Genomic DNA, 14,063 nt, shown 5'->3' with positions numbered 1-14,063 from the left:
TAAAAGCCAAAAAGCATTCAATTCTGGGACAGACTGATAAAGTACGAAAAACATTCAGCACGTTTTCACACCTCTTACCGTGGCATCAGGATTGCTCCCTTGAGTCTGATGAGCTGTCAATGACACAAATGCATTTTTGGGTCAACATGCACCAAATGACGAGGGGTGGATGGTATAACCATACATTAGTAGACTACATTGTTTATAGAAGTATATCATGGATTTTATTTGTTTCTTAATAAGTTAACTGTATATGAATCAGTGCTGCAGCAATGTGAAATTATGGAGACACACATCACTATATGCCCAACATGCTAATGTTCATGGACCTTTCATTTTTAGGTGATAACAAACGTAGCTTGTGCAACATGAGTAGTCTACACATTTATTGTATTCTGCTCTGCAGCTGTCTTTTCAACAACCAAACCAATTCCATGATCCACTCTTTTCCAGAACAATTTCTCCATTGTGTGCTCATGCCTTTGCTGCATGGCTGTGGCAAAAACGGATCCCTCCTCACTGCTGTGTCACGCGGCATGAAAACAAGCTTGCAACATCTTTCCATATTAAGGGGGCTGGCTGGGTGGGTTGGGGTGGGAGTGTGCTAAATTTCCATCTTTGGCATGAAATTTCCATCACCATGAATACTATTACATGTGATGAGAAAGTGAAGCTTTTCTTCTTTGATTTTAACTTCTCCCCAGGTTCTGTTAATTTTGTCCAGCCCCACCATAAAAAGAAAACTAAACCAAATTTTACTGTATTCTCCGACATGTGTGCTTCTGTTTATGGGTTAGGGTTAGTGGATTTATTCCAACTGACACTGGATTTCTGAGAAAGATATTGGTATTTAAATAAACTTTAAATTTACATAAACACACAATTAAAATATTGCCTTAAAATATCCCTTAAAGCCCTTATTTAAAGAATTATTACCAAGATATGTACTGAGTGAGACATTTTACAGACTATGAACCCCAAACATAATTTCCTGTAACTTATTGGCTGACATCCATATATACTGCCATACAGATATGGCTGAGATAAGCTCATATCAGCCCATATATCAGCACAGGTGATCTTAGTTGTGGACTTAGTGAGTCAACACAGGATTTTATAGTCCTCTTCCTCTCTCCATTAACTGGTTTGAGATGGCCCTTGAAATGGCAGACCCTTCAAGTGAAGCCACAAATGGAGGCAGAGTGGACAGGGTGAGGTTGTAGTGTCCATGGTAGATTTGTCAAATTCATATTCTATTGAAATTACACAGGAAACACTTTGGAATAACTACCATGACTGTCGATATACAATATATACAATACAGTCATGGCACTTGAAATCAATGCACTGTACCTCTTAACGCTGTTCCAACATGAATGAATTATAATCTAACCATGTAGAAGTGTTGTGTTTTGTTCTCCTATAAATATCACATGTCCCTTCTTCTCTAGCTGGCTAGATTTTTAATGAAAAGGATTGTCATGTTCACACATGAAACTTGTTGTTGACAAACCGGACAGTACAGTTGCTCCACTGGCACGTTTTTACTGACGTGACACTTTGAAATGAGGAGAAAAGGGAAATTCAAAGAGGTTAAGCCAAGCTCAAGGCTACAGCGCAGGCAGACCTTTAGTTGCTCTTTGTTTGTGTGTGTGTGTGCACAAGAAAGAGAGGCAACAGATTGCCTGTGGCTGTCTATGTGCATTTACACATGCTGTTACTAATACTTTTTCACATATATTCTTATGCCTGTTGATTTCATTTTCAGAATATCTCGACTGTAGCCTTCAAAACAGTCTTTAATAGTTCAAAATGTAGAATGCAGAAATGCTAATTGCTAACGTGTTTCTGTGTGTATGGATATGAAGGCTGAATGGTTTGGAATTATAAGCACATGGGAAGAAATGCTGGTCGCACGTGTACATGCAATACCAATTGATTTGGTTCTGCTACACTCAGTACATTTTATTTTGCAGGGTCACCCTGTGGCCTCATCGTTGTCTATCTCAGCTTGTTCACCCTCCTCTCCAGTCCTTGAGAAGCCCTCTCAAACTGCTGTTGCCAAAGGGGGCTGTGTGTGTGAAAACACACATCTCTCCCCAGCAGATGGTAGTTTCTCTGGCCATACTGTCCCACCAGCCAGACTGCCTTCCAGGGCTTGGCCACCTCCACAGTCAGCCCAGCAGGCTACTGGCATCACCCCGCTGACAAGATCTTTTTTGTGGATTAAGGGTCCGCAACACATCTTCAAATACAGGTCAATGCCCTGCTTTCCGTGGCCACTTCAGTCCATTCTGTGCTCCACAAACACACCACTCTGTGATATATCTGCTGCGACAACGCAAAGATACTCTGCGCTGGTTGTTTTGTCCTTTCTTCTGTTGCTCAAACATGAGTAGGCAGCTCTCTAAAGGAGAGTTGGTGAATTGAAACAGAACTGTCTGTAGATGGTATTGTTGAAATGGGCAGCTGGCCTGGCATTTTGTTTTCATGCGTCCCCGCGCACAAGACGGAGCAGACTCCGGCATATGTTTCCCGTCTTTTCGCCTAGCAATGTGTTTTCCCCTCTGTGTGATGAAGAGAAATGAGCATTGCTGGAGCTATCAAAGATTCAAAATCAGACGCCGCTGTGTTGTCATCGGATATTCTCAACAATTCCTCCAGGAGTTCCTGACAAATTCAGGTATAAAGCTTTTACACCCAAGACATCCATCATTCCGACCTGCTAGTGTAGACGCAGCTAATTCCGCAACACCCACGCAGGTGCACATTCAAGCAAAAACACAAAGTCATACACACTTGCAACCATCCACACTTTGTAACTCTGATTGGAAGCTTGCTGTTATTTATAGGGAAGCAAAAGCGTAATATTTTTCAGTGTGAGCTCCCTGCTGTTTATATTTAGACTGTTTGGTGGGGAGAAAACAATCATGATATTGTAAAAACCTGGCTGTCAGCATGTGAATCAACATGTGAATGACCCTTATCAAATTTGCTTTGGAAAAAATTCTGGTTGAAAGCTGAATATATTTCCATCCATGAATGCCAAATTTAATGGCTGGACGGTCAGAACTGGCACAGGCAGACCGGTCTTTTGGGCTGCAGCCCTAAGGACTGTGTGTGTGTGTGTGTGTGTGTGTGTGTGTTTGTATGCACATTAATATGCATGCACATGTGCACATGCCTGTTTTGTTTGTGCATTCAGCGCCTGTGTGTGCATGTGAACCCCATTTCAACATAAATTAAAGCCGGAGGTCAGCCTGAAGGTTGAGAGCAGCATTTAGGACTTATTTTTTCCTCCGCCAAAGTGAGTGGCTGTGATATTGTAAAGGTGCTGATGCATGGGGTATGTGTTGGTGCTAATGTGAAGATGCATGGAGTTATAATAGGAAAATGAAAGGTGTTTGGATGGCGGTATGAATGTGTGTATGCGAGCGTGTGTGAATGCCTTGTGTTTTGAACCGTGCTAATGCCTGTTGTCCTTTTTTGTGTTTAACCTTGAGCGGAGCAGATGAGCCAGAGAAGAGTGGCAGTTAGAGAGACATCCATCTGCCTCTGAGAGATGAGTTCAACTTCACATGCTGATATTCTCTGTAAGAATGAATGGTGTGATGCCTGCTGAGAGACAGACAGACAGGGCTGACTGAAAAATGTAGACGAGAAGATAATGATTCAGAAAGAGAATGCAGTGAGACACGTCTTTCTTCTCTATCCAGACAAAGGCAGGAACAATACACAGGAGAGAGTAGGGTTGAAAAAAACACATTCATGCATCTTTTTTCTTGCTCTCTTGCTGCATTTACATGTGCACATAAGTGATGCCATTGTGTCTTAGTCATTATGCACCTACATACGTGCGTATCATAGTCAGTGTGCCAGAGCTGTGTGTACTTTTGCCCTGCTAAGAAGCTCCCCTGAGGTGGTATTGTAATCCTGCCGTGTGACATGAGCTCTCTATAGAAGAAGGTCTCAACTGGGGCTTTTCTCTTTGTGTGATTATCTGCGCTTTTTATGTACAGGGCCACCCATTATTCCCACAGGCTATTAGAGCTATAGAGAATCATACAGGCTAACTGCAGGCAAAAGCACTTTGCGTTAAAATAAGCAACACAGAGACATTGTAATACGTACGGTAATGATCCAAAAGGATGCCTTCAATATTCACTGGATATCCATTAAACTGCATGCAATCTCTCAGGTAAAATAGGAAACAGGAGACATGTAATGCAAAATACAAGTAGAACCTCCTTTTATTCTCTTGATCTTACCATGAAGAAAGCAGCTTGTGTACGTGTCTCTATAGTGGATGTTTTACTCCTTGGCATGTTGCCACAGTCAGAGTTCAGTGACAGGAAGCTCTGGTGATGATAAAAGGAAGCTTCCAAATTCATCAATGATTCATGCAGAATTTGTTTGTGCATATGTTGACTTGTGTTTTGTGCCCCAGTGCCTGTGATAGTGGCAATTTTTTTGTAAAATTATGCTGGATTTTCTACACTGATGCCTGAGACTTTTCTTATTGTGCTGACGATTGCTTGCTTTAGTTGGAACCTAACGAAGTAGCTACCACTTGATCAGCCTCACTAACTCGTCTCGGTATGTTGTAAATGAATCCTGCTGCGAGCCCTTAGTCTTTAACACACACTGCAAACAGTAAAGATGAGCCTGACAAATGATATATCTTATAATGTTGACTTACAGAGATATCTTTTATTCAGTTCATGCTAATGTTTGTGCTGTTATCATCTCAACATCATATTAACAAAAATGTAACATTGTGCTTCTTAAAAGTTACAATGAATGCTCTTTCTTGACCTTTTTCAGAGCTTTCAACCATACATCAGTGGATGACGTTTGCTCAATTGCAAGGGTGAAAAGACAAACCAATTTTGCTATAGTATCAATACATTTGGACATTTTGTGCACCCAAGTGAAAAAGAAATATACTTAAGTAGCACTTTTTTTGGATGCACTTATAATATTTTAATTGTACTATACTAAGTATATTAAATGTGTTATTTTGGAACAACTTAAAGTATGTTAAGTGTCATTTTAGAAATACTTAAGTCAACTTTAAGATAATTGCAATATATTTTAATATACTTAGTTGTGTTAAAATCCTATTTTAAGTACCTTTACTGTAATTTAAATATACTTTTTTAAATTTAACTTAAAATACCCTTTTGTACTACTTGAAGAACAGTTTAAATATATTTTAAATGTATTCCTTGAACATTTTTATTAGTATTTCAGTATATTAGTAATTTATTACTAGTATACTCCAAGAGCCACTATTAATATCTTGGGAAGCTGCTTTATGAAACCATTCAGTTTGAGAATAATTCATTATTAATGCATTAAAAATATCTTGCAAAATACCCTTTTAGCATAATAATAAAAACCAGTAAAAAAAAAAAAGTATTTTACAACACACACACAGACAACTAAAAAACTTTAATTTTGTGTACATTACAAAAATAAATTCCTTGCATGTATCACATCTTAACCAAAATATCTTCAAATAAAAGTAAAATCAGTAAAATGATGACATATGATCAGTATTACTGAAAAGTACACTATACACATCTCATCATTAATGTTACCCATGGGGGTCCCTCATACAGTTCAGACTCTGGGCCCGGCTCAGATGACCTCACGGCAAGCCATCCCACTTCTGACACCATATGCGGACAAAGGCGAGAGCAGTCACCCTGCCCAGATTCAAACACAGATCTACAGGGTACCAAACATGCAACTTCGACAGCAAAGCGAAAGAGCCAGGCTCGTTGGTATGGCAGTCCAAGCACTTACTCAACTGTAGTGAAGGTATTCCGTCACAAACTTACAGTACAAATGGTGGAACCAAACTGAAACTGAAAAATGTCACAATCTTTATCCTTGGAGTAGAGGGTCGGTATCTCTGAGTAGGACTCATTGCATTTTCTGTGACTGCAGATTATGGGATTTGGAAACTGCTTGAAATGAATGAAAAATACATTTTAATGTTAAAAGAATATGTTTTAAAAATCATACTTCTGGAAATCAGGCTCAAGCATGTGGCAATTACATAAATAATTACAATATTTTGCAGTAGCCTACACAATGAAGCATGTTTGGCATAAATATATTTTTAACCTACTAAAAGTGTAATCGTTTAACAATGTACTTCCACAAAGTACACCTAAATAGTATTTACTAAGAGTTAAATAAATATATTTTTAATAAATAGACTAAAATGTTGTAAAAAATATACTTTTATTTAAGCATATTTATTAAAAGTTTAGTTAAGTATATATTTATTACCAATTTATTCAAAGTATACTTTTGAGGAGAATATATCTTTAATATACTTGTAGTAAGCATGTTAGAAGTATGATTGTACTATAAGCATACTATGTGAATTTCAAGTATGTTTTCAGTGCCTTTAAGAGCACTACTTTTTGACCTGGGCACTCAAACACTTGCCCCCTGAAACGCTGATTAGTCAAACTTAAATTTCAGTCAGATTGCTGCGCTTGTTTTGTGGCGTCATTGTCTCAAAAGTACAAAACTAACTGTAATGAAAATAGAGAAATGTGATCAAAAAAGAGGACTGAGCAACTCGTTTCCATTCGCTGATCTAATGCTCTAAGCTCCTGAATGAAAGCGAAGTTGGATAAACTACGTTAAAACCAGACATTAGCTCTACTTCCTCTACTGCCAGCCTGCATGATCACCACTTTGCCTGGCAGCACTTTCAGGAGCCAGGCAGGAGACCCGATTTGTGGTGAGCCAGGATGTCATTAGTTAACTAAGACTGTGTGGAGATTTTGATGTTTTCACATAACAGCAGATGATCAGCACACTGGAACTTGAGTTTTGAGTTAACATACTTATTTACTTACTCTTGTAACATATTAATGATGTTGTGGAAATTGTGTAACAGTAGTCAGAAACACAGTTTACCTCCATAGCAAATGGGAAAGTTCTGTTTCCAAGCGGAGCCGTCGTTAAAGATTTATGTGACTTTTGCCATGAATTAAATCAGAAAGAGTGACAGTGCGCCATCACCCCATAAAGTCCCCCAACTCTGCACTTCTCACCTCGCACACTCACCACAGTCCCTTTTAAAATACCTCAAGTTTCAGATTCTCTTCCATGCATAAGGGAACAGGCACCATTTTAGTCACTGCAGCTGTCCAGCAAAATTTACTACAACCAGGGGAAGTAATGCCCACTTATCTATCTTGTACACAAATGTAGTCGATTTACAGGAATGCCTTCTTGCCATTTAATATTTATGGTCAGATAAAATTGCAGGAAAGGAGTTTGGATGTGGAGGAAGGCAGGAAAGGAACCAATTCTGAAATATGCATGAGTGCACATATGCAGCACTGGCTTTTCTGACGTGCACCGTGCATGAGGGAAGGCTGAGTAAAAGTGGGAGAAAAAGTAGGGAACGGAAAAGTGGCCATCAAGATATAATCAGACATTTCTACTCCCGGTTTAACTGGTAGTTAAGATCTGTGGTTGTGTAATATAAATCTGTGTGCAAGTGATGGGAGCAATTGATTTTCAAAGCAGAATGTACCTATTTTTCTTAACAAAGCTCATGTACAGTACATCTTGCATTGCAAGTCTGAGATGTTGTTTGCAGATATTCAGACAAAGTGGTGGTTTTCTTTTTAATGAAAACATATAATTGATGTTAGCTCTGATGTTGGGTGGTGACATGTTCTGATCAGTATGATAATATAGCAGGTCTCCTTGGTGTGCAGGTATTATCATAGATATTAGAAAAATTGAGCACGAGCACCCTTATGTCAGTAATCAGTCCAGAAGTTGTTAATCAGAAATATGCAAGTAGATGGAGAATACTTTCTTTTCAATGATTTGGTCCTACTCTGTTCAGTTCCATTTAAATTTGAAATCCAGATAAATGAACGCCAGCATTTCATATGTAAAACCAACCAGCACCACAAATGCCAGCAGCAAGATCCTTTATATCACCTGGAGCTTAGAGCCCTGTAAGCTGGCCATGTATTCAGCAATGTTTGCAAAATGAAGGCCCTTGTGTTAATGTTCTTTTTAAAAGTTAATCAGTTAAGTAATGCACAGTTATTCATAAACTTCATTCACTGTTCATGGCCATTTTCGCCAGCTGACATAGTTATGTTGCCGCTTGTGTTGATACTCTTGATGCTGCCTGAGAAAAAAACCTTGAAACACGTTACAAATTGTGAATGTAGCACATAAGCCATTGACTGTGCCCTGTTTTGCTCTCACCGTTTTTTACCCTTTTCACTGAGACATCAATCTGGCTAGTCAGTCATCACTTTAACTTAAGGGATATGAATTGGATACCAAATAGTAAGAATGGGATAAAGAAAAAGGCATATGATGCAACACATCTGAGTACAGTTTCTTCTAGAAAGCCAACCCACCAAGTGAAGGTGGGCCACATTGTATTGTGGTAGGATTCTAAGGGCCCTGGGGCACTTTAGAGTGAAATTGGATTCATCACATCCTGTGGTCAGTTAAGTGTATCTACACAGAAGCAGAATTGTGTTTGGCCAAAAAGGTTCAATTTTGTTCAGCAGCCCAAACTTGTGTTTTCTGCTGATAACACTGGTGTGTTGTTACAAACAATGCAGGTTAATATAATATGTAGCTCTGAAGTAAATTCAAAATTCATGCAGGGAATCCTTGGAGCAGTGACCTCCCTAATGAGCAAATGCATGCAATATTTTACCCTTTGCATGAGCACTGTAGGGGGTTAATCACATTATGTAAACGAGGAAAAAATATTCTGTTGAGATTATAAAAAAATGTCACTCCGAACGTATGAGTTGATTGTAAATCCAACTTAGGTGAATAAAATGTATGAAACTAAACTAAATTAAAACTGTCAGCAACAAAGCAAAGCATTACGTGCCAATCAGATTGGTTCGGCCACAGCATGTTTTGTATCTTGTCTCAGTTCTTCTTACCTGAGGCTCTACAGCTAAATACCTGGAGGTTGATTGAAGCTTCTGACCAATTTCTTCTCAAAGTCGGCCAACCAATCATCCGTACAGTATAAAGAGTAGTTGCCTTGAACCCTTGAAAGCAAGCCCTCTATAAAATGGGATTTTGTAATGATGCATCACATAAGCCATACACAGTTCGTGTTGTCAGTTGTCAACCGTTTCTTTCTAAAACATTGACAATTATTTGCTAGGCCAGTTTACACTCCATGTGTGGCTGTCCACAACATTTACCGCAGAAACAAATTACTACAAACAAACTGTGGAGAATGATTTGTGTTTGTGAGTCTGACGGACAACTTCATGAACAAGATTATACCTGGCTTACAGCAAAGTAGAGGTGGGGGATTGTTAAGTGCCTCGTTGTGTTACAGTTTCTTAAGTTGAGACAGAATATACTTGAGCTGGAGGAATGTAAAAAGAGGAAAGCAGTTAATCCAAATGTTTATCCACTGTCACCTGTGACAGCACAATGAAAGGTGTGTCTGTGTGTATGTGTGTGTGTGTGTGTGTGTGTGTGTGTGTGTGTGTGTGTGTGTATGAGATAATACTTTCTTAAGAAGCAGCTACCAACTCTGCTGAGGATGTTGCTAAGACACAAAAGCCTTTTCAAACTGTCAAGCTGTAACTACAGCTCCGTCTGTTGTCACTGGTTGACATATATGATTGAAGGATATCTGTGTTTCCTCACAGATAAGCTCACATAATGGCTTCCATAATGGACTTAGTATTGTTTCATTAACCTTATGTTATGTATGTTGGCTCTAAGGAAATTTATTCTTGACGTGTATGTAGTGTAGTAGATATACACTATGATGCAGAGCTGAGCCCAAATGGGAATGAACGTGGGTTGCAGGTAATGCCTTGTATTATCTTCATATCCATAAAGGTCACAGATATATGCTGCTATTATGCTAAGTGCTACAGTTTCCATGCTAGTTCTATTGAATTATATACAACATGACTGATAGGCAGTGCCTTGCAGAATAAGTGTATATAGGAAACAAGAATGAATGCAAATGCACAGTGGTGTTGACATGATTGTAATATTTGTATCTGACACGCGTCAGAAATAGGATTCACTGCCTGCCGACACGAATTTCAAACGCGAGGAGGAAGATCATGTCAAGGAGGCGTGTGTCACTCGTCTCTCCCCTCAATCTGCAGCTCGGCAGGCATCACAGTGTTTTGCACATTCAATTTCCTGTGTTTAAATCTGACACGCAGGTTTTGTTTTCGTTTTCCCTTTACCAAACTGAATATGATAATGTCAGTTGGGAATTGGTAGATGAAAAGATTTCCATGGTGCCGTCAGCTTTTTTTGCTTAGGAGATGAATTGAACAGTAGGCGCAGGGCTTTGGAACCAATACAGCATGCATTATAATGAAATAATTTTTTTTTTCCTGTTCAGAGAAGCTATGCTTTGAAAATGGAGTTTGCAAACCAAATTGGATTAGAAATGGTGGATATTTTGTTAGGTATCTCTCCAATTTCACAGTGTGTGTGTGTGTTTGCGTGTGGGTTTGTGCATGTGTGTGAACCGGCTTGAATGCTGTAGGATTCTTCAGTCCGTAGTTATCAATATTAATGTTGGTTCAAAGCTTTAGTCTTCAAAACAAACATATGATTCTGCTTTATCTGTTAAGTCCTCTGTTTGAACCTTCTGCGCCATCAAAAGCTAAACTTTCAGTTATTGTTTTAGAAGAACAGTTATAAAGTTGTCATATCCATGTCTCCATATCCATGAAGTTGTCACTTCTGCTTTAACAGCACTGATTTCACAACCCCAAGTGACACATCTAGATGAGTAAGAAATATGGTTTGCTCACAATGCTTTGCGCAGATCAGTTATATCAGCCAGCTGACACAATCTAGTCTTTCTGTGCATTTGAACAATGTGTACAAAGGCTGAGAAGGTACAAGTAACAAAGTCAGATTTACAATATGTTCACTGGAGATACATAACAACGTTTTACAGCCCAAGTGTGGACAATGAGAAAAGTAAAAACGCTGGAAAAAATCAATTTAAAAAATCCATAAAATCCTGTCTTTGGGATTATATCTCGGAAATCACATCAATATGACAAGAAGACCCATAACCTACAGTAAATACCTGAGGGTTTGTTCCAGATTTTCAGAAGGAACAAATGCAGTGTACAAATGTAATTTTAGTTCTAACCAAATGGATTATCTCTTCACAGCTTTGAAAAAGGGGCGCTTCTGGATCACTCCTGACCCCTACCACAATGACGACAACATCCAGATTGGACGTGAAGTCAAGATATCTTGTCAGGTATCGTTAAGGAAAAACACTGCAGAGAAACACACACATGCGTATGCATATAATAGCTAAAAGTTATAGGAAGCTACTCGTCAGTATAACACAAATAACAACAATGTGCTGAATGCCCTAGGTGGAGGCGACCCCACCAGAGGAGCTGACTTTCAGTTGGCTAAAGAACGGCCGTGCCCTGCGGAGCTCAGAGCGTATGGTCATCACCCAGACGGACCCCGACATCTCCCCTGGGACCACCAACCTGGACATCATAGACCTCAAGTTTACTGATTTCGGAACGTACACCTGTGTGGCAGCGCTGAAGGGAGGAGGCATCCCTGAGATCAGCATTGACGTCAACATCTCTTCCACAACTGGTGAGCCTCACACCCCTTTGTGTCACTAGTGCATCTACACCCCCCCCCCCAACACTTTTGACACAAACATACATATAGACATTGTATACTTTATTCAGAAATAGAAAATGTCTATTAACAAAAAACAAGTGTGGCTTTTACAACTATGTTAAGTACAGTAGTTCAAAGTTGACAAGAAAATGACTATCCATTATCTAAAGAGCACTGACAAGTGTAAAAATAACTTTAATGTTCAGCTTGGTATCTGTCTCTAGGTAAAAGGTGTATATAGTATAATTAAAGTTGGAAACCTGTCTGATAACTTATGTGGTTGTTCTTAGACTAGACTGTAAGAAAAGTGAATTTCTCTTTAAATGGTGAGTTCACCCAAATCTTAGCAGCACACATTTCTTCCAGTCTCTTGTGGTATAAAGCAATGCAGATACCTTTTGGTTTTTATCAGCCCAAGGCTTTCACACATCTGCTGCTGAGAATTCTGCACCCCAAGAAAAAGTTTATTTTCCTGTGGTGTTTACGGCATTCAAATTTTGTAATTTTAATGCTATTTAAAAATGTTTTTACCACTTCCTACCTATGTCAGAGATTTTTTGCCAATGAAATAAGGTCAGGTCTGTGGATTATGCAGACTTTCCAGGACAATTTTTGGGGGAAGGCCTTGTTTTTGTCTGGTTTTTCAAGTCATTTTTTTTACAGTTTTTCTCAGTCGCTTTGGTACATTTCTCGAATCATCCTTAACATTTGCAAAATAGTAAGTGCATTTCTCGAAACAGGTAATACAAACGGCACAACACAGTGGATTACCTGCAAAAATAACTTGCTCAAAATCCTTAGTCTATCTCTCAAAAGCAAATCTTTATGTCATTAAACTTCTCATTGCCATCAGAACAAGAAGTCCTTGTGTCTTGTTTATGAACAAGCAAGTCAAAATGTTTAGCCATCTTGTCAATATAACAGTGTACTCAGATGAAAATGCACACAATGCAATAAATCAACTTTTTGATGATATTCTAATTATATGACCAGCACCTGTGTATATATATATGTATATATGTGTATATATATAAATATATAGCTCAAGACAAAATTTCACTAAAGACAAAATTTTTCTTTTTAAAATTTTTCATAATCGTCTTCAACAAAGTTCTTATGAAAAGACTGTTTCACATGCTCACATTACTGTAAAGCACGTGCTGGACGTGCGTTACGGCATTTGGTCGACATCCATCAACCTATCATTTCCCCATCATTCCCAGGCAGAGGAAATTCTTTCTCATTCAGGGGAATCCATGTAACATTACACATTTCCTGACGAGCCCTGTGCTCTACCATCTGAACTAACCAGTGACACTGGTAATTGCTTTGAAATTATCCTAAAGAAACGCACCTGCCAGCCCCTGTATTCAGCTATGGATTGTTATCTCGTGATCACGAGAAAATGAATTATCTCAGGGGAAAACAACATTTGTTTTATTTATATATATATATATATATTACTGCTCACTATGTATTGTTATTGTTACTATTTACTGATATTGAGTATTGGTATGAGTGCTGCTATTGTGATGTTGTTGTGGTCTATTCTTACTTTGTTTATGGTCCTTAAGAAATAACATTTCGTTTAGCTACAGTATATACTTGTAGGCAAAGGATATGAATAAAGTATTTTAACTTTGATTTTTGATAATGTGTTCAACCATTTTGCATGTAGTGACTAATGCAATGAACTTATGCCTAGATGTTTTGGGGGGTAAGATTATTCAACAGAGACTGGTATAATTCATTGTGATCAGCAGGACATAAGCAATTGATAATGTAGGAAACAGCAGACAATTGTACATAATCATTTGCATCAGTGTGTCAAGTCATTCGCAATTTGTTCAAAACAATGAGATAGTGCTTTTATGATGTGCACAAGTGACGAGATGGTGTGGAGGTTGAACAGTTAGTTTTGAGAATTTCAATTCTGATCTGACAAATGCACCAAAGCGACTGAGGAAAAACTGTAATGGTCAGGCACCATCTTATCTTAAAGAGCTCATAGTACCTTACTACCCCACCAGAGCACTGCGCTCCCAGAATGCAGGGTTACTTGTGGTTCCTAGAGTCTCCAAAAGTAGACTAGGAGCCAGAGCGTTCAGCTATCAAGCTCCTCTCCTGTGGAACCAGGTTCCAGTTTGGGTTCAGGAGGCAGACACCATCTCCACATTTAAGAGTAGGCTTAAGACTTTCCTCTTTGATAAAGCTTATAGTTAGGGCTGGCTCAGGTGAGTCCTGAACCATCCCTTAGTTATGCTGCTATAGGCCTAGACTGCCGGGGGATTTCCCATGATGCACTGAGCTCCTCTCTCCTCTACTTTCTCTCCCTCTGTATGCAACCTCATCCCATTATTGCATGTTACTAACAC

The 14,063-nt window shown here is 38.9% G+C and overlaps 1 protein-coding gene across 6 annotated transcripts in view; it reads left to right on the top strand.

The window, feature by feature from the left end:
- Positions 1-14,063, top strand: part of mdga2a (MAM domain containing glycosylphosphatidylinositol anchor 2a) — a 216,447-nt gene that overhangs the window by 136,519 nt on the left and 65,865 nt on the right. For all 6 annotated transcript variants that reach the window (XM_046060081.1, XM_046060080.1, XM_046060079.1 and 3 more), the window contains exons 7-8: positions 11,208-11,299; positions 11,421-11,658. In XM_046060081.1, coding sequence (XP_045916037.1) covers positions 11,208-11,299; positions 11,421-11,658 — 330 coding nt within the window. The remainder of the gene's footprint in view (positions 1-11,207; positions 11,300-11,420; positions 11,659-14,063) is intronic.

The sequence above is a fragment of the Micropterus dolomieu genome, linkage group LG10 (assembly GCF_021292245.1).
Source record: "Micropterus dolomieu isolate WLL.071019.BEF.003 ecotype Adirondacks linkage group LG10, ASM2129224v1, whole genome shotgun sequence".
Lineage (NCBI taxonomy): Eukaryota > Metazoa > Chordata > Actinopteri > Centrarchiformes > Centrarchidae > Micropterus > Micropterus dolomieu.
This window is presented reverse-complemented; position numbering and strand designations above follow the sequence as displayed.